At 45.0% G+C, this 21225-nt stretch overlaps 1 protein-coding gene across 1 annotated transcript in view; it reads left to right on the top strand.

Moving 5' to 3' along the window:
• The first annotated feature begins 11582 nt into the window (after window positions 1–11582).
• The window catches only part of DCBLD1 (discoidin, CUB and LCCL domain containing 1), a 51321-nt gene continuing 41678 nt past the window's right edge, over window positions 11583–21225 (top strand). The window contains exons 1-3 of the mRNA XM_010568778.1: window positions 11583–11753; window positions 15764–16115; window positions 16404–16704. Of these exons, the coding sequence (XP_010567080.1) occupies window positions 11583–11753; window positions 15764–16115; window positions 16404–16704 (824 nt within the window). The remainder of the gene's footprint in view (window positions 11754–15763; window positions 16116–16403; window positions 16705–21225) is intronic.

The raw sequence follows: 21225 nt of genomic DNA on the forward strand, positions 1-21225 counted from the left end.
AGGCCCCTCACCAGCTCGGTTGCCCTTCTCTGGACACGCTCCAGCACCTCCATGTCTGTCTTGTAGTGAGGGGCCCAAAACTGAACACAGGACTCGAGGTGCGGCCTCACCGATGCCCGGTACAGGGGGACGATCCCTTCCCTGCTCCTGCTGGCCATGCCATTTCTGATACAGGCCAGGATGCTGTTGGCCTTCTTGGCCACCTGGGCACACTGCTGGCTCATATTCAGCCGGCTGTCAACCAGCACCCCCAGGTACTCATGCTCCAAAAGAGTATAGCCACAACTGAAATACCTATGGGGAATGGCTCCTAGCTTTTACTATATCCCAAACTGTTCCTGGTTATTATTTGGGTTAGTGTTGATGTGGACCAAAACCAGCCAGGGACAACTCTAACAGTTTAATAGTTGATCTATGTGATCACTCGGGATTAAGAATGCTGCCTGGCATGGATTTAAATTACTAGCTTACATGTAGCCCAGGTAAATGAATATGTCTAAGTTCAATCTTTAAAAAAAAAATTCATTTAATTGCATTTAATTATTCAACACTTTGTTTTGGTTTGGGGTTTTTTTCAGAACTAATTGATTGTTAGGATGTCTTGGGTCTTGTTTGGGGATGTATAGAGAGGAGCAGTGGGAAGGGAGAAAGAAGGATCAAGTTAAGAACCTGGTGAGGAATGTAATCAAGGTGCATCTGAAAGCCTGAAGAAGTCGGCAGCCATATAAAAATGTTGGCATTTGGCTCTTAGGGCAAGGAAATTTGGTTACTATCAAATACACACAACTAACCCTAACTTTATAATTGAAGCTGATAATTCCTGTAAGTGAGCATTTGCACGTTCATATATGTGTAGTACATGCATACCTTGCACAAATGGGCTCTAACTGCTACTGCAAAATAGATAGTTAATAAAATAATAACATTAAAGAGATTATCAAATTAACAACTCGTTTTGCGATGCAGAAATTTTCCTTCAACTTCCAACACTGTTTTCCACCAGGTGTCACTGTAACATCCTATAAACCAGCACCTTCAAAGGAAAAAAAAAAAAAAGAGCAGTGAAATGTCTCCTTTCTTATGTTCCTTTTAACACATTGGCCGAAAAAATACTAGCAGTCACCTGCGTCTTGGGATTTTTCACCTGAATTTCAGGAACTCTTCAGGAAGACAGTATTTATTGGCTTTATAAACCGAACTTTAAAAGGAGGGTTTGTAAAATGTGTAAATGATGGAGCATTAAGTGTTATTTTTAGGTGCATCTCTTCCATAAAACTGCATCCTGGCACAGAACTAGGGATCCAAATTCTGTGAGATGTTAATAAACCTTGTCCTTTATATTACAGACCTACTTACAGAACATAATTTCCTTCATCCCAAAGACCAGCACAGGGAGAGGATCTGCAAGTGAGAACACTGTGAATGAGGAGACAAATAACAGTGTAGTGAGTAACAGAGAAAAGCAAACTCTATTACAATTCCCTACCTGAACAGCAGTATATATCAGAGCATCTCACAAACTATGGATTCATCTTTCAAACTCCTTTGAGAGCAATAGAAATATATAGAGACAAATGATCAGCCCCGATAATAATGAGTATGGGCTATCATAACTTGAGAAAAAAAATGCACATTATTACTGTCAGTAAAGCAAGTAACTTTTTCTTTATACCAGAAATTATCATGATCCATAAAGACAAATCTTTCCCATACGTGAGCATGCACATGATTGTGCGTATGTATACATGAATGGTACAATATCAGCAGACTAATGATCTAAGACACAGAGTTTTAGGGCTCTGCTGCACTTATAGCAGAAGGCTAAAATGGGTTGGCTCAAAGTCAGGTTGGCAGCTTGCTCCACCATACACCCCAGTGCACAGACACAAGGGGTACCCCTGCAGCCAGAGAGAACAGTTAGGAAGCATCTCCTGGGCTGCCAAAGATTACAGCCTGATACATTAACATAAACTGATGCCAGCTTCAGGTTCTTTTAACACTCCAGAGCAAAAGCTCTCAAATTACAGGGCAGCTCCTAGCTGACCCAGTCCAGGAGCCATGCCATCATCCCTGCCCCAGTGGCAGCAACCTCCATCAGAAAGGTAGGCCAAGCAGCTCAAGGTAATAGCCACTCCAGCAATTTAATTTTAATCTGCTCCCATGTGCGAGTCGGGCACCTAAAATCTCATCAAATTGAATGCTTGACCATCAGCTGCCATTTAAACTCATCTGAACGTAGTTTCACAAAACCACAGCACACAGCAGCAATTGGAAGGACAGCAAAAAAAAAAAAACAGAAAAGAGGATGGCTGAGGAGGCAAGGAGGGGGACAGCCAAAGCTCCCAGATGTCTGTGTCTAATCTGGACTGTTTGTGTCCAGTTACATAGCACTAAGAATTCCTTGAAGTTAGACCACATTCATGAGTCCTGTCTTGATGGGGGGAAGTTGGGAGAGGTGAGAAAGGAGAGACCTGTCAATCCTGCAGCCAGCCTACAGGGCAGAGCAATGAAAAGGAAAATCTCAGCTTTTACTTATCAGTTTCTAACCCCTTTGTCTTGTGGGGGTAGCCTTGAAAAGATATGCTGATGTGAAGCACTCACTAGTGGTGACAGATTTTCACTCTTTTCCAAAGATCGCAGATTATTCCTGTTTTCCCTCCAGCATTGGGCGCTCATTAGCTTTTGAATTTCTCAGTAAAGTAAGTGAAAAAGGACCTTAAGGGCAAAAGGCTTCCCTCCACCGCCCCTGCCTCCCTCCTCTTTTATTTGTTAGTGCAACTGCTAAGGCAGCTGTTTGTCTGGCAATAGCAGCCAGTCGGTCAGGGAGCGCTTTGCACAAACAGAGGGAAGACCGTACAAGAAAAACCCCCTGGAGTCTGGCTCAAGATTTATATCTATCTCTGAAGATTAGAGAAGTGGGGCTGGGGAGGGCGGAGAAGCAGACTGTTAAACTGGATCAAATTGGAAAGACAGTCATGCATGAGATACTTAGCTAAAGTAGTCAGGAGACAGGGATTTGTTTCTATTGATCTGCAGCAATGATGACTGGAGAAATGTCACATTAAATGATGTACAATGATGGATTTCAGACTAGGCAAATTTGAGCTGTGGAGATTAACAATAGCAAGAGATGTGAAAGCAAAGCCAGGATAGAAAATATAAGGAATGCTAAAGGGTAACATGGATCTACAACTATGCTGCTAAAAAAATTCAAATTTAAAAAAAAAAAACCAGGGCTTACTAAGCTATGTTTGTATAATCATCCTATATGACATCGGGGAGAAGGAGAGCTAGCACAAAGTGACAATAAAAACCTGCTGTTAAGTAGATAAAGCTTGCACTGCTTTTTGTATTGCTTTAAAGAGGATAGATGGGCAAGGTATTTGCAAAGCTCTTTAGTGATTTGTTCAACTGTATTATCTATTAGGTATCTTCTGATTGTTACTAATCAAATGTGCAGTCTGAAATTTGAGGAAAACTAGATTTCAACATACACAAGTAGCAGGCAGGTCAACAGTGTAAGTGTAAAATGGTCTGATGCAGCATGTCTGAAGACAACTGCATGGAAAAGATGTGCAAGGGTGTTTAGAGAAGGAAAGAAGATTGCATGCTGCAGAGGGAGTGACTTATTGCTCTGAGCATGTAGATCAGTGTATAAGGTATAAAGCCAAGATTAGGAGAAAAAGACAAAAGAGGCAGAAGCAGTAGTATAGATTACATGATCTTTGTAGAGATCTTCAGAACAGTCAGATGCTCAGCCTGCATAAGCATCTCCCATAAAAGGCTTTACCTCTAACACCTCCTGGTTTCCATGGTATTCCAAAATACCTGAACATTTCATCTCCCAGTAGTTTTGTAAAAAGAAATTGCTCACCCAGTAATCCAGAAGAGAGCCCATCTGCATGGAGTTTCTGACAGCTGGAGAAGCAACAGGGCCCACCATGGAGACAAGAGTTAGCAGGGGCTGGATTTGACCATTTCAATCACCTGCCTGTGCTGTGAAAGTGTGTTGCGGGAGTCCTGTTTGGATGCACTGTCTGCTAAGCTTTTGGTAAATATCTAGACTTTCAGTCCCTCTTCCTCAAAAGTTCCTGTCATCCTCTCCTCGGCTCAGCAGTGCCCCTGGGTATAGGCACCGCTGCTGCTCCACAGCAACAAGTAGTTAGTTCCCTTTCTTCACAGAAGGAAAAGCAAAGACGCTCATAGCAGGAAAAAAAAAAAAAGAAAAATAATTTCAAACAAGTTCTCTAAAATCTTTTTGAGCCTTCAACAGACAAACACAGGGTTGTTGCAAACAGCTGGAGATATGTCTGATCCATTCTTGTTGGAGGGACAGGGAAACATCCCCTGGGAAGACCACAGTTAGCTGGGACTACTGACATGAGAAATCCTGGGGAGGGTAACCCAGCACATCATTTCTACCTGTGTTAATGTGTGAAGCGGTATATGCTGTGGGAAAGCCAACATTTTGTCTCAACTCACGAAGGTGTGCCAACACCACAGGCAGCCCCACCAACTCTTCAGATTTTATCCCCTGAGGGTTTCAAACTCCTCTGGAATACCAACAGCTGCCGTGGGGTCCTGGGCTGTGGGCAGGTGGGGGGATCCCGGGGGGGCCAAGCAGCAGGACCAGCAGCTGAGAGCCAGAGGGATCGTCCGAGCATCTCAAAGGGCAGGAGGTGCCTCTGTTTAGGCCACCGAACCGAGCCTGACATCTCCATTGACTGCAACAGCAGTCACTTCAATTTGGATGTACTGATTTTAAATTTATTACAATGCTTTAAAACAGCCTACGCATTATCTGCCCCCAGCTGTGTGTGCTGCCACTGACGTGCTGTCAGACCCACAGCAAAGCAGTTGTTTGGGTATCGAGCCAGCTTTTCCTTTTCTTTTGCTGAGGAAATTTCCTTGAGCCGAAGGGAGTTTCCTTCCTGAGGAAGTTTTCTTCACCGAGAAGTGAGGCAGATGCCAGAGCAAGGGGAGGAGGGCACACGGAGCTACACCTGAACACTAACCGTGAGGGTGCACACCAAGGCTGAGAGGATTTATCACTCTGAAAACCAGCAGCCCTGACATTTCCCTCCTCCCTTTCCCTGCCCCTTCCCCGCCACATTCCCAGACCTCAGTTTCCCCTGCCCTGCCCTAGCAGCGTGGTCATTCCCCCTTACACCACCTCTGGAGCTTTTTTGATTCTCTACTGAGCTAATTCAGGTCCCTGACACAGCAGAAAGCCTTTCACCTTGTTGTCAAGAAAATGTTCTGCTAGCTCAGCAAGTTGAATTGGCTCAACACAACATCAGGTGAGCACCAGAAGAGGGGAAGTAAGGCCAAGAAAGGGACCCTTTGACCGGGCTGGTTTGAACCTTCACTCTAACAGCTGCTATTGTGAACTAAATTTAGGTCTGAGGATACATCATTGTCCCTTAACAGAGAGAAGCCTGGGGAGCGGGGTCTGCTGCTCCCGGTGTGTTTGAATGTGATCTTGCACAAAAGAGCAGTGACCTCTCTCTGCGTTATGATCATACAAATAATAAGAGTCGGCCTTTAATTGCGAGCACATCTGGAGTCCCAAAAGATTTGCAAAACAATGACATGCTTAAGCTGTAATGACACACACTACCTCAAGGTAAAGCACGCTAAGACAGGAGAAGCTTTAAACAAGGGATGTCATACTGGTTCATATGTTTATGCTCCCAAGATTAAAGACATAAATCGGCTTATGAAAAGTATATGATTTTTCCAGTATTACTTACATGCACAAACACAAGCGCACACATGCCTCTTCTAATGCTGAAAGGACTCAGTGGAGCTCAAAGAAGAAAGGAATGCACTAGAAAGAGAAAAATCTCTAGATCACAACAGATATAATAGTATTTCTTATTTTAAAACAATAACTGCAATAACTGTTTCTGAGAAGATCCTTCTGTATTTTTTTTCTTTTCCAGCAATGTTTGGGATATGGACTAAATTACAAAACAGAGAAAGAGTATTCTGTGAAAAAGGCTAATGTGCCCTTTTGCAGTAATGCACAGCAGAGAGTGCAGAAGAGACCGTATTCTTCAACCTCCCCAGGCATTTGTGTTCGCAGTCCAGTTACTGGTGGATACCCATCTTAACAACAATTTAAGTGAAGGTTGAACAGCTGAGATGCAGGCACATGCTTTCTTCCACTGATCCGCAAGCTGCAGAAGTTGAGCAGAAAGGAGACCTATGGGTACGCCAGTATCCTGAAATATTACAGCATCAGAATTCGGAAAGTACAGGCCCAAAGGAGCACTTGGTGCTGCTGTCAACACAGGCTCCCCCAGTAACTTCAAGGTGCTTTAGATTAGGCCCAAGAACTAAGCTGAAGGCAGAGATTCTGCCCAAGCAGGACTACTAAGTAGTAATGCTTCCTTTGGTAGAGTTTCCAGGTCCAGAAAGAGTGCCTAGACACATACACTTCAATGTCTATGCCAATCAAAATAGTTTAATGCTTTTTTTGCATGTTTTTCAGATAAAGATAATACATATGAGAAATTGTCTGTATGTGTATTTCTGTAAGACCAGTAAAATAAATTAGCTATAAATATTTCTTTTGTGTAGCAACAAGTTAGCCTTCACTTGGCAGAACGCCTGTCTGCAAATGTTATCACTATTTTCTGACTGTGGTATCTCTGTCATGCTGGTTTGGTTTCTTTTGCTTCAGTGTTTGCTAGTTTATTGCATTAATGTAATTCCACAGATCAAAACAACAACGAAATCCCTGGGACGCTACCATAGGGAGAGGAACATCAAGAAAAAATACTGCGTTTAAGATGAGAGGAAGTAAGTGAAGGTTCATGGTCCACCAAAGCCAGCCTCTGCAACCAGGGGAAAGCAACGCGGGACAACCTACATGTGCTCCAACAGTGGTTTGTAAGCAAGAGGAAGCTGGGCTTCCTGCTCCTGCCCATTTAGAGGGTAGGTTTTGCCTCTCCAGACCTCTAGTAAGGAGGGCATATTGACAGGAGTGTGGGAGAGGGATTAGATAATGCCATGAGAATGAATAAAAATCCATTTGATCTCTCTTTTCCAAGTAAAACTACAAAGTCAGTCAGAAAACAGTTCAACAGTGCTAACATGAATCCTGATGATTGATTAATACAGCATGCTCATCTTTTTTGAAACAGTGGGTCAAATACCTAAAAATACATAAATGATACAGTATTCAAACATAGACAGCAGAGGTCTGAGCCCAAAAGATTATGGCAACCCCTGAAAAGGTGCTGAGTCCTCATAATTCCTGGATGAGCAGGGTGCTACGTGAGAAAGTCAGAAGTTGCAGGGACTCAGGTCCTCTCTACAGAGAAGGACTATACATTTCCGCTGCAGGATTATACCAGGTAATTATTACCAGGGTTAGTTTTGCCCTGGTTTGAGCAGCCACCAGCACAGCCTTAGCTGTGGCTGACTGTACCACCACCGTGCTCACCATCTGGGATTCCGGGCACGCATCCTGCATCCTTTTGTGCCGCGCTAAGCTGAGCCGCCCCATGGCATCTCCTCTGTGAAGCTGCCTGTTTCTCTGGGCACATGAGGCTGGGTAGTGGGGATAGTTGCAGAGGTTTTAGCCACACACAGATACTCTCTGCCAGGGTTGGTCATGCCAGCTGAAGGTTCTCTTGTTCCTAGATGCTCAGCGCTGTTCATCCACTGGAGGAATGTCTTCAGATGAAGCCACAAAGGGTTCACTCAAAGCTTTTCAGCCGCTGTGGACAAATGTGTACAAAACAGGTAAGAAAACACATCTACTACAGAGCCTTTAGAGTGGGAACTCGGCAAGCCCAGGCAGCAAGAGCTAGAAATGAAGATTAGGCAGCAGAGCTGCTCGCCCAGTGAAAGCCTGGCCCTGGCCCCAGAGTCTGCTGTCAGCAGGTGAGCAGCCCGTGGGAGGTGAATTCCTGGGCTGAATCCACATAGGCAGTCAGCCCGGCTCTGCCACCCTGCACCTAAAATACCATCATGCTCAAGGGAAGGAGGGTAAATCACATCCGATTTCGGTGGACAAATGCTGTACTGGATATAAGACAAACAATTAAAATGCAGGCTGAATTTAAGTAGAGGGGGCAGACCTAACTAGGTCTCAACTACATATATCACATTTTGAAAGAGGCCTTTAGGACTGTGTGTGAACCCTGGGGCCAAGAACAACCATAGCTAAGAATACAGTATCTTTAATGAAAAGAAGCAGACAGAAGGATGCCAAAATTTCTTACTTTGGGAAGGAATATTTGAGAAATCATACTGTCCACACAAACCTAACCTTAAGCAGTAAAAATTCTCAATTATTTATCATTTGTTATGTTATGAGGTGTCGGGGTTTAAGCCCAGCCAGTAACAAAGCACCACAAAGCTCACTCACTCCTCCCTGCCAGCCCTGGTGGGTTGAGGGGAAAATATGAAGAAAAGCTCGTGGGTTGAGAAAAGGACAGGGAGGGATCACTCACCACCTTTGGTCATGGGCAAAAGACAGGCTCAACTTGGAGGAGAAACAAAATCAATTTAATTTACTACAAATCAAATCAAAACAAGGACAATGAGAAGTAAAACCAAACTTTAGAACACCTTCCCCCAACCCCTCCTTCCTTCCCAGGCTCAACTCCACTCCCAATTTGCAGGGGGACGGGGAACGTGGGTTGGGGTCAGTTCCTCACACCTTGTCTCTGCTGCTCCTTCCTCCTCAAGGGGAGGACTCCTTACTCTTCCTCTGCTCCATCATGGGGTCCCTCCCACGGGAGACAGTCCTTCACAAACTTCTCCAACATGAGCCCTTCCCGCAGGCTGCAGTCCTTCAGGCACAGCCTGCTCTACATGGGCTTCCCCATGGAGCGGCAGCCATCTTGGGGGGCATCCATCCCCCTGCTCCGGCATGGGCTCCTCTCTCCCCGGGCTGCAGGTGGGCATCTGCTCCCCTCCATGGACTAGGGGGGACAGCCTGCCACCTCACCACAGGCTGTGGGGACATCCCCTCTTCCCTCACTGACCTTACTGTCTGCACAGGGCCTTCTCTCACATTCCAATCTCCTCCCCTGCTGCAGGTTTCCCCTGTTAAATACGTCATCCCAGAGGCGTTAGCCCTGCCGCTGATTGGCTCAGCCGTGGCCAGAGGCGGGTCCAACTTGGAGCTGGGGAAGCTTCTAGAAGCTTCTAGAAGCTTCTCCCTGCAGCCCCCTTCCCTGCTACCAAAACCCAGCCACACAAACTCCAAGCATGAGTGATGAATAAAACTGATTTGAATATTCACCAACCTGCTATGTTTACTTTTTGTTATCCAATTATCTTTGACAAGGAACCTAAGGTAGGCTCTAAATATTTTATTTCATAAACAGGCACAATAATACAATGAATACTGTAATTAAAATATGAGAAAATATTCAAACTCAAGCCCGTATTTTTTTGAAATTATTTTTAAAAAGGCACAAGGGTCTTTACAAACACAGATGACATTTGATCAGTTTTTTACTAATCAAATGCCTGGCCTTAAAAGCAATTAACAGTGAACCCTTAAACTATATATACAGTTGTAAGCCACAGCTGTGACAGTTATGAATTACAAGAATTTGACCTTGTAATTCGTTGGTGTAATGCCGCAATGCTATGTGGAAAAGTTGCACAAGAAGCTTTTTCTCCGTACATAATGATTATTGCAGATTTATGAGCCATGCTTCCACTATGCATAACTGGCTTACTTCTGTGAAGCCCTGAGGAGTGCAGACTTCCATAGGGCCCGAAGTGAGCGTGGGGAGGGCGGAGGGAGCACAGTCCCTCACATCACTGATTACTAAATTAATAAGCATGATTCCAATCCCTCTCTCTCCAAAGAAATCAAATGAAGGGAAAGAAGGCCATCTCTGGACTTGCTTTTCAAGCCCTGAGGCTTTCTGCCCGAGTTCATCTTGCATCCTGCAAGAAAACTGCAATGTGGCATAAACACTTGAAATTAGGAAGAAGGGCTAGATCTGGTGTAAATTGGATGATTTCTGTTAAAGCAGGCAGTCACTCAGCTCATACTTGTATTTGCTTTCAGCTCTCTAAGCTCTTACTCATATAGCCAGGGGTATAATGATTAACAAAACAGTACATAAACGGCTGTCTCCAGTATACACAAGAATAAGTGCCACACTCGCTATATTAGAAATGGGTAAACTCTGCTTACTCACATTCACCTTCCATTACTCCACACTTTTTTTGGAAGAACATAACTAGACCAATTGCTGCCTTTATTGAAAAGGCATGTGATTCAAACATAATTGGTTATTCCTGGAAGTGACCACAGGATTGCTTCATATTTTGCACAAGTAGTTTCTTAGCTCCTACTTGGATGCAGTCTCATAAACATGAGTAAATGATTAAGACTACTTGTTTCTCATGGAAAAAAAGCAGACTACGCAAATTCAGCTGTGAACTCCCCCTCAAAAAAAAAAAAAATTACAGTTAAAAATTACCTACTACCTATGTATTAAGGGGAAAAAGTTGTTATTTTCTAAATGCATGAGGGTTAATACCTTACAGAAACAGGAAAACTCTTTAGAACACCTATAAAAAACAATGAGAGCTTTGTCACTGACAAATTGATCAAGGATGCTGCCAACTAGTAAGTTATAAAATAGTAGGCTCTGTTTTGACAAAGAGTGTCGTGAATCTCTAGATCATAATATTTTTCAAGGCAACCCTAAAACAATATGTTTAAATGAAAGGAACATTCTGCCCCATATTTCTTGACAGAATTTAAGACGGCAGCATGGCACGTCTGGTTGGTTGATTGTCTTCAAAATCTGGATGATTAGCAACTTTATTTCATTTCACTTGGAAGTAAGAAAAATTATGACCTAAGACTACCAAGCAGCTGTGAGAAACTGCAAAATATGTGGCAGTGGGACAAATGATTAGTCTTCAGCTTGATCTCATAATTACATCATAATAGGTGACATGATTGGATAGGTTGCAGTAATTAAAGTGATGAAAAGTGCACATTCATCCCCTATATGGCTCTCATTAGAGTTACACCCAACTGCTGCTGTTGTAGTGAATGAGTCTGCGTATCCTCTTAGCATCCAATTATCCCACAGGCATACCCCTACCAGTGCTGGTAAGGGCCCTGCTACCACTCCCACCCAGGCAAGACCCATCGTTCGCTGCTGCTGAAAATAAAAGACAAAAGTCTTGAAGCGTGCTACAGTTTGGCTTTCGCTCCCAGAGATTATTACCCAAATTTATTGCCTGCAATTTCTTCCTTCACGTTCCTAAGGTCTAAGAATATTTATGGTCTCTCCCCACGGGCGATTTTTGCTACCAGTGTAATTGCATAATGCCCATAATATGGTTCCAGCTCATCTGCATGGGTGTGGGCAGCGACCTGTGCCAGTGCAAGTTAAACTGTTTCTTCTGTCTGAAGTTTTTTTTCTGTCTGATTTTTTGCCTCATGTTTCCCTTAAAGTAATGAAGCAGTCATGATATCCCCTTACCTACTTGCTCAGAACTCCTTGAAAACGTTATTTTTACTAACTGCTTCACTCCTGTGTATTTTCACACCTGGAGAGGGATGCTTACAGTAAGCAAGGATGGAGGTTGCTAACGTGAGCCTCACCAGAACCCAGGCTGGCTCTGACGAGGAGAGCCCAGTCCTGCAGTCTGCTATAAATGAAGACGACCTTTTTTGCAGCAGTAGTTGGGTGAATATCCAGAAGCCCAGAGGAGTCCTGGAGGTCAGCCCATCTCCAGCTGGTTTAATGGTATGCAGACCTTAATAGAGGGTGGTGTTATGCAGCCTGAAACGTCTTTGCTGCTCTGTGGGCATGGCCTTAGCCTTCCAATGATACAAACACAGCACAGTATACTAGGTCCATTAAATACTCTACACACACAGAATGTTGAATCTAGGTGCATCTCAGGCTTTTACTTCATATGTTTTATTTTCTGATTTTTTATACAACTACCACGTACACTTCTGGCAGAATGCAGTACCTGAATACACAGAGATCAGCAACCGAACCATTTCGTTCTCAGCTTTACCCTGTAAATCCATTATAGTATTTGCTTTGGACCAATGAAAATGCAAAACCTAGCCCACGTATAAAGACCGTTAAAAGGCCTCTCAATGTGCAAGCTATCATTCTGGTAAATGACAAGATTAACATACCTCTCGATGTCTAGAATTGTTCTTGCGCTTTGTAGTTGGTGAACTCAGGTCCTCTCCACCTCACTGTGCCTTCTGATTCCTCCTCCTTCTTCTACACAGTCAGCAAAGAAAGTGCTTACAACTTAGGAAGAACAGGAACTTTCCTGTTAGTTGCACAAAAGCAAGGCTACTCCAATAAGATGAAACTTAAATCTCTTTGTATAAATCAGGGGTTTGGCTTTTTTTTTTTTCCCTAGAACATGTACAAAACAAGGATCTTTTGAAAGAAAGTATGTATACAGTGTCAAGCTTGCAAGATAAGCTTAGGTAAACTCTTCAATGCATTTTTCCTTCCTCCTCTACCCCTTGCCCCAGACAAACTACCTGCTTAACATCACACAAGGCATGCAAGGACTCATTAGATGCTTCAGGTCTGCTTAGAAGACGCTCTTTCAGTGTATGTTATATACAAGTATATAACAAGTATAGGTAAGAAGGTAAATCCATGAAGCTATAGACTGTACAAGTCTATAAATGAAACGCGGGTATGTCCCTGCCATACTGACCAACCGCCTTCTAAAGTGTTTTGAGCTGATTTTGTCCTCAAGTCCTGTCTTGCTGTTCATCCTGAGGCCAGACATCTGTAGAGTAAAAACATAATTTCTCATTTGCAGGTGGCTGCACAGTAAAGTTATCCATCTACTGAATACTAGATGAGATACATTATCTAGTTGTAGGTGACTCAGTTAGTACCATTTGCATTAAACACACGAAATACTCCTAACTGGTATGCTTGGAAATCTGACTGTAAAGGAAGAGCACATGCTCATACTGAAAAGTAGTCTGTCTGTGTCCCTGGGTGAATCCTGTCTCTTCCAAATTAAGTCAGTGTTAGTGGCCAAAATCATCCACATTAAGCTGTCAGAAGTGGTCTGCCATGGAGTTTTCATGTTGTGAAGCTCCCATTGTGTGACATCCCCACAAGTTATTAGTCAGGCTCTATGTACGCCTCCTTTCTGAATTAATCTTTTTGCCTTGACTCAAAGCCTTGCCTTTAAAACTGTATTTATTTAAAAGCTGGTTTTAATTCTCCTCCTTACAAAGGGAAATTTGGAAAAGTACACATGAACCAATGTAGCAATGTGACAGGGGTTACACAAGTCCTTGAATAACAGCTTTGAGAGCTATAGACTACTTCATTCATCATAATGATTATTTAATCTTGGAAGCTGACAGTAAGTTCCTTGCCTACAGCCTGTTGAAAACTGACAGGGAGAGGGCATGATAAAGTAATGTGAATTTAATAGCAAAATAAATAATACAGAAGCTACTGCACTGATTGCGTTACTCATTATCCTACTGAAGTCAATAGGAAAGCTGTGCTTCCAACACCTTCTGGAAGAGGTGCCGAGTTTCCATCCGAGCATTATACACGTTTGCAATGGGAAACGCGTAGCCTCAGACAAGCAACCAGCTCCTGCTGAGCCCAGGGTGGTGAGAAGTTTGAAAAGGCAGCCTGCTTGCCCTTCCTTCCACCAGTGCTCTCCTGTACAGTAAACTCCGTCACCAATCATGAAAGGAAAACAAACACCACTCCCAGATATTTTACAGCCCCAGTCTCAAGGGCATGACTTATCATTTTACTACAAATCATTGGAATAAAAATAACTGTGAAGGGAATTATTCTCTAGCTATCTGTCCCACAGGGCATCGCTAAGCCTCCAACGCCCAGGAAAAGGAGAAAGCTTCCTCTCCCAGTGTCTGCCAACCCACCTTCCTCATCTTCATGAGTCTCCAAAAGGTATGTGACAGGCAAAAAACCATTTTGGCCTTCCAAGGCTGCTAACTTGCCTGTACCAATTACCAGCACCCAAGTTCTCTTGAGAGCTCAGCACTAGCAACACTATCTGCAAGCACCACGGCAGAGGTTTTTGAGCATTAAATTGCCCAAGATCGCCAGACCCAGCTTATTGCAGCACTGCCTCGGTAGATTACTTGGGATTGACTTGCAGGACTTTTCTGCCGATATTTGTGATGACCCTTAACGAATACAGCTAAAACCTGGCCCTATTATTAAAAATATATTCTAGATCTCAGTTGATGGAATGCAAATCAGGACAGTTCCCAGTACCAACCCATGTATGACTGGCTGGTTTTAATTGCCCACTGAGACTGATACAAAACAATGCATGCTCTTATGCTGTTATGTTGCTTTTCAAGAACTGCAGCTCTTTCAAAGGTGATACATGTTTTGCAACATGTATATTGTCCTATTTATTTTGCTCCCTCATGTTTTTGTTTATGTTAGGTCTCATTTGTAGGTTTTGAACCAGTATTTGGTATTGGAGAAGCTATTTTCTATAACCACAATATTTTCACCAGTTCTGTGTTCTTTTTAAGTCCAGTCTTGAGGCCGTGGCAGAGTTTGAGTTTCTCGCCCCTTCCCCTCCATAATCACCCTCATTCGTGTGGATTTGTTCCTGACGATCTGTGAGACAAATACAGGAACAGGCCACTTTCATTCCCATGGACATAGTCCTCTTTAAAAGTCTCTCAGCCTTCAGAGTCCTGAAGCGAGTGACCCACCACAACCTCCTTCAGCCAGAAGGATGCTGACAAGGGCCGGCGAGGATTAGTCTGACCGCTAAACTGCTGCAGTAACGAATGTTCTGCTTTACACCAGGTCTAATGTTGTAGTCTAGATTTCAGACTCTCCTTTGCAAAGAAGGGGTGAGTCTCAAATACTAAAAACCTGTGTTAAATATATATACCATGAGTACAATGTACTGGGTACACGGTAAAAAAAATATGCCTGATCACATAGGGTGTCTGAAAAGTTAAAACCCAGGCATTAACACTTACAAAACAAGAGCTCGATTAGAATAAAGGCTTACTAAACTTGACTTTTTCTAAAATACTATAAAATCTAACAATTATCAGTTGCCTCTAGGACACGCAGGTTAATTACGTGCATAGCAGCACAGCATTTCTGACCTGCCGGCGGTGTGAATCTACCCGCCTCGCAGCAACCCATCCCCGAAAAGCCAGGACAGGGTCAGATTTGGAGTTCCCTGGCACACTTTTAAAAGCCCAGCCGCTGGGGCCCGTTTAATCTGCGGCCGTAACGCAGCCCTGCGTGGAGATACCACCCGGGGAGCAGGTTACGGGAGTGGGAAACCCCCGCACGACCCCAGCTCTGCTGCAGGGGCTGGAAGTTCCCCTTTGCCCACTCGTGTCCCCGGTCCCCCCGCTCCCCCCGGAGCGCCGCCTGGGAATTAGCCAAATAATCCCGTTTGCTTCAAAATCCCTATGTACGCACGCGTGCGTGTCAACATGTGTAACAGGGATGGGGCCTCGCAGGCGATGCTCGGGGCTGCGCTGGTCTGGGGGGGAGCCCCCCGTTCCCCCGGTCCGGTATCCCCAGAGCAGCGGTGGGTGGGAGAAGCAGCACCCGGGGGAGCGGAGGGGAGGGGGCGGCGGGGCGGAGCCGGCCCCTCGGCCCACGGCGGGAGGAGGAGGAGGAGGAGGAGGAGGAGGAAGAAGAGGAGGAGGAGACACCCCGCGCTGCAGCCCAATGGGAATAGTGGCGCTTCCCTTTCTCCCGTTTCCTTTCTCCACCCCCAGCCCCGGGCCGGGGAGGCGGCAGAGCTGCAGCCTCGGCCGCCGGCGGGGGGCCAGGGGCAGCCCCGCACGGCCCCTTCTCCGCCTCCGTCCAACACCTGCGGGGGGAGAGGGATGCCGGGGGGCGGCCGCCCCCCTCCGCCGGAGAGAGAGCTGGTCCCGGAGCCGCCCCGGCGAGGAGGAGGAGGAGAAGGAGAGAAAGGAGCAGGAGGGAAGTGGGGAAGTTGTGCCATGCCCGCCCCGCCGAGAGCCGGAGCCGTGGGCCCCGCCGGGGGGGCGCGGGTCGCCCCCTCGTTGCTGCTCTCGCTGCTGCTGGGAGCCTCGGCCCCGCTCTGGCTGCGGGCGGAGAAGCTGGGTGAGTCCGGGGAAGGGGGTCCGGCGTGCACGGCTCCCCCCCGCGGGTGGGGCGGGGGTCCGGCCCGCGCCGGGGGGGCGATCCCCGCCGCCCTCGCCTTGTTGCTCTGCGGGAGCGTCGCCTGAGCTGCTCCCCGGGCTGTCTATAGTTGACCTGGTTAATCCTCGCCGGGTTTATCCCCGTGTCTGAGTAGCTGCGAGATTAAAGCGGTAACCGGCTCTTAACGGTAAAACGTATATACGACGGCGTTCTCGATCTCGTCGTTAATCAGCACTTTAAACAAATAAGCGGGGAGAGAAGGCTCCGGCGGGTCGCGGGCGGGAGGCGGGGAGCGGCGCTGCCGCCCGGGTCGCGCTGCCGCCCGGGTCGCGGTTCATCAGCCCCGGGCGCGGCGGCCGGTCCTCGGTCCCCGGTCCACCTCCTCTGCTCCGGCCGGGACCGGCAGCCCCTTGTCCCACCACGGCCCGGTACAGGCAGGTCTCTGCTCGCCCTACTGCCTGGCTGAAAAACACCTTTACTTCTGCCGGGACAAAGTTTCGTCGGGGTTTCGAGGGGACCTCGCAAGTCCTTTTGTGATGACGGCGGTTTGGTAAAAGGAGGGCCCAGCTACTGTTCTCTTTACGCCACACCGTTAGGCTTCCTGTGCAAATTACAAGTACAGCTGACCTCTCCTGCCGAGGAGTTGCAACCTTTTGGCTGGGGCGTTGCACGGCCTGATGCATCCATCTTAGAAGAGTTCACTGACAGCTACGGGTAAAATAGTTAACGCTGGAAATTAAGCGTCATAATGAGCCTGACAACACGGTCAGGTAAATTAATAGTCCCCGTATTAATGTTCCAGCTTGGCTGCAAATTCCAGAACCCGGTGCTGTGCGTTAGCATTGCATCCAGGCTGTGGTACTAAAAACTTTGGCTGATTTATACCTGGTTTTCCCATAACTTCCTATTAATGGAGATATCTGGTACGGATCTCCACAGAAGGGAGAATTTGGTATGACTTGTGTCACCTTTCCACTGGCCAGCTTCATGCCAGCTTTGCTATTCTGTCCTCAGTATGTTTCCCTGTTTTGAGACTCCAACTTGATATGCTCCAGGGAACATGTATGTAGCAAAGAAAAAAATATTCCCTCAGTCCCCTCTTTTCATCAGTGTTTTGGCGGCATTTTTTATTTGTTTCCTCTTTCACCGATGTTTGTCTCGCACATGAGGATATCGAGGAGAAAGTCATTTGGAGAGTCAGTTAGAAATAGAAGTTTGCTGGCGTTTCTGGAGGTTTTAGTGCATATAGTGATGCTATGCACTAAGTATGAATCCTACCCCTTGTCTGTATTCCCAAATTAATTGGTAAAACCACTTACGTTGTTTTCATGTTAAAAATGTTTCTACTATCAAACCAGCAGCATGGAAACACGAGTAATGTTTTGCCTGGTTCCCTCTGGACCAAACTCAAATTTACAAGATAGTCTGTCCAGTGTCTAGAAAGCAGGAGAGGTTTTGACCCTTGTCTTCCCTTTCTCCTCAGGGGGCAGTTATTCTATTTGTTTGTTTATTGATATTACCCTATAAATTAGGGGCTAAGTGTTCTGAAGGCAAACCAGTGGAGAAAGGAGATAAGGATAAGTGGATACCAACTTCCTGTTACACAAGCTTCTCGACTTGATTTAAAAGTTGTAATGGAGCACGAGAAGTGCCCGAGTAAATCAGGCTTGAGTTTCAGCTAATTCCATGTCTTGTCACCGCTGGTGTCTCCCACCAGCTGGTTCAAAGAAAGATGTGCTGGTTTAAATATATTGATTTAAAAATACTTGTTTTTAAAAATAAAGTAGTACATTTTTCGGCTTCTTATGAGCTGGCTGCGCAACCTGCTTTTTTCATGACCAGCTCATCTTCCTCTTCATTTTTTCCTGAGGGATACTACAGAACAAGGGTGAAGTTGCTCTTGTAGCTTCTGTTCTCTTATTTAAGTTTTAAGTTCAGGAAAGGCTCCTTTGTTTACTGTGGCTTGGTTACTTCATAGCATGGCTTGTATCTGAGTGTGACTGCAAAGCCCAGGTGTCAGCTCTTTTTCTGCTCTTAAAAGTGTTAAGTGTGTGTGTGTTGTCCGAGGACCTCTATGAAGCATTGGATTTTGTTGTTCATAGAATGATGATAGGAAAGGCTGAGAGTTTAGGGAACTGATTTTAATTAAAACATATTTATAAGCTTAGTGAGTCTCACCTGGGGACAAATATCACATCTGTGACTGTCTATGAGTAATAAATAGCTTTGGGATTTATAATAAAAGGTTCTTCTTTTCCCTTTTTATTCTGGTGTACGCTGATCTTAACTTCTTTTTGTGGTTTTGGTTGCCAGTTCTTTGCTGACAACTGCAAAATATACCTTGTTCCCCGCCTGCCAGCCTCACACAGCTGTGCCTGACCTGGTATCTCTTCTCAAAATCTCTGTCCAGTGGCTCAAACCCAAGGCAGAAGGGAGGCAAAGCAGAACACATTATCTTTGCCTTTCACCGTTCCCTGGTTTTTCTTCTGGTCTCATTGAGCAAGACCTTGAACCATGTAATTGTGGGCAGCAGAAATCAGAGTTGAATCTGAGTCTGTCTTCTCAGAGTTTTGAGTCATCTTCTATTATGTTTCTGGCCAGTAGGACTTAAAACTGACCTGAGCGTTGGTTGCTTGTAGGAAGGCATAAGAGGAATGGGGATTTTGCCCTATTAAGAACAAAATTTAAGCCATTGCTCTTGCTGTAAGGTAAATGAAATGTGAATCGCTTCAAATGAAGCGCAGCAATGAAACACGTTCATGTGGGATTTGCAGATCAGCATTCGAACGTGAACTTTGCTTGCAGTATTCCTGGGTCTGTTGAGTTGCGCCCAATACCCAGTTGGAAGAATTGAAGGTTAGTAAACTTTTAAACAGTTTGAGGCAAGGCTGTTATTTAATGTGACAACGGCATATGCAGTAATTATGAGAGATTATGCTTGTTCTCAGGGGCTTGTACAAAACCCGTACTGAAGAATATTGGTGTGATCATGCTAATCCACTTTGCATGCCCATTTCCAGCAGTTTGAAATGCAGATAGAGATGAATCTATCTTGTAAACCACCGCCACCCCCTCCCTGGTTTCTGAATATAAGTGATTGGTAAATTTTCAGTTTGTTTGCGTTTTGTCCTTATGTCTGCTTCCTTCCTTGGCTCTCTCTATCTTGCCTTGTGAATGCTGACTGGAATCGCTAAAGAGGGAGGCAACGGTTTTCCGGCTGCAGTTCATAAGCAATGCGTGTACCCAGCACATGAAAACTGCAATGTTTTCAGGCACACAGGCTTTGCTATAAATAGCTCTAAGCCCTTTATATGTACTTCTCTTTAGGTTATCAGGGGACATATTTCAAGCAGAATCAGAGACAGGGAGGCCACAGAGAGTCTCACAGACAAAGGAGGGAGAAAAAGGAGAAAAGGAGGGAGAAAAAGATGCCCTGGGAAAGTTGTTACCTGCACATGCACATAACATGCATGGCTGTTGAATCATATTTCATGCAAATTATTTGTTGATTTGCATATGCAAAAATACAGTCATTTGTATTTATCAAAACCATGTCACCTTTAGTCCACTTCAGCTACATATGTAGCACAGTAATAATTAGTTTGAAAAACACCAACTTTGAGGATGCTTACGCTGCTGTAGAGATGCCTGAAGTATCTTCTCAAAGCCATTTTAGGTACCAGAAGTAGTATAGTTTTGAAAGCCCGTCTGAGCTGACACACCACGCTGAGAAGTGTGGTCCTGAGTGGCGGCGGGCGCTGAAGTCCTCAGCAGAGACACCGCTGTAGTTTGGGGCCGGCTGTATCGATTCAGATGCTCTCCTGTGGCATGTACTCATCAACACATGGGTTTGCACCATCTGCTAAGAATAAAACAAGCCAGACAAAATCAAAATAAAATCCTTCTGACTGGATTTAGTGGAATGGCGTTGGATCCCAACTATCTGCAATAAAAAAAAAAGTTAATAGCAGTGCATAAGAATGAGCACACAGCTTCCCCAAAAGGTTTAATTAGCATTACAACTGGGAGTAGGAAACTTCAAACTGGGACAATCTAATAGTGATGTTTAAATAAAAAAAGGGTAGTGGTTTGACTTGTTTTAAGAGTATATAGATATCTTCATTTTTGCTTTCAGAATAAATTACGAACTATCTAATTAAACAGATTTTTTTGCCTGTGAAAATCGTGTGAGTGCTAAAGCCACATTTTTGAGGTTGGCTGGATGCTTGCACATAGAGAGGCTGCCAGTAGTTATGGTTAGGATTGTTGATCCTGTATAATTAAGCCTGGGAGCTGAGAGTGTTATGAGGAGGAAACGTTTTGGTCTTTCATTCCCTCTCTCCCCATCTCTTCTTCCGACGTAGCCAGCACTTGCCTCTCAGGAGTTTCCTTCCGAGATGCGGAGGCTTAGTGTGGTGGTGGTGGCACTTTCCCGTTCTCCCTGTGTGGGATTTCCAGTCCCAGTGCGACCTTACTCATTATTCCCATTCCCTCGATGGGATGGGTTGCTGTCTGGTGTCGGCAGCTCCCCGCGGGCAGAGGGAAGGACGAGCGTGCCCAGGCTGTCCTCTCTTTGCCCACCTCCAAAGAGCTTCAGCAAAGGTGGTTTTGATCGCCATGAAGAGGGACAGGAGAATAAATGGAGAAAGCAGAGCAGGGCAAGGCTGGAAACCCAGATCTCGGGAGACCGGGATCTTCATTTTGATATTTAGTATCACAAATTTAGGCTCAAACTGCTACTGTAATGACAACAATGTTCATCAGGCATTCAGTAAAGCTCTAAAACGTTGTTTCTTCCCTCAGCTGCTGCAGAAACCTTGTTTCCATCACAGTTTTAATCTGTGATGTTTGTTTCTGGCACCTCCACCACAAATTGTTCAATGATATTGGATTTCAGTCTAACACTTTGACATTAAAGTTGAAGTCATGTTGATGTCATCTTCCAGATGCTCATGTCTACTGAATAAAAATTGTGTTTATTTGTTTTATTTCAAATTACAAAAACACATGGGGAATTCTGGATGCGATCCCTCATGCTATACAAAGACCCGTGTGTCCTGTCAGAAATCAA

Source organism: Haliaeetus leucocephalus, unplaced genomic scaffold (genome assembly GCF_000737465.1).
Source record: "Haliaeetus leucocephalus isolate CR32 unplaced genomic scaffold, Haliaeetus_leucocephalus-4.0 Scaffold256, whole genome shotgun sequence".
In the NCBI taxonomy this organism is placed as follows: domain Eukaryota; kingdom Metazoa; phylum Chordata; class Aves; order Accipitriformes; family Accipitridae; genus Haliaeetus; species Haliaeetus leucocephalus.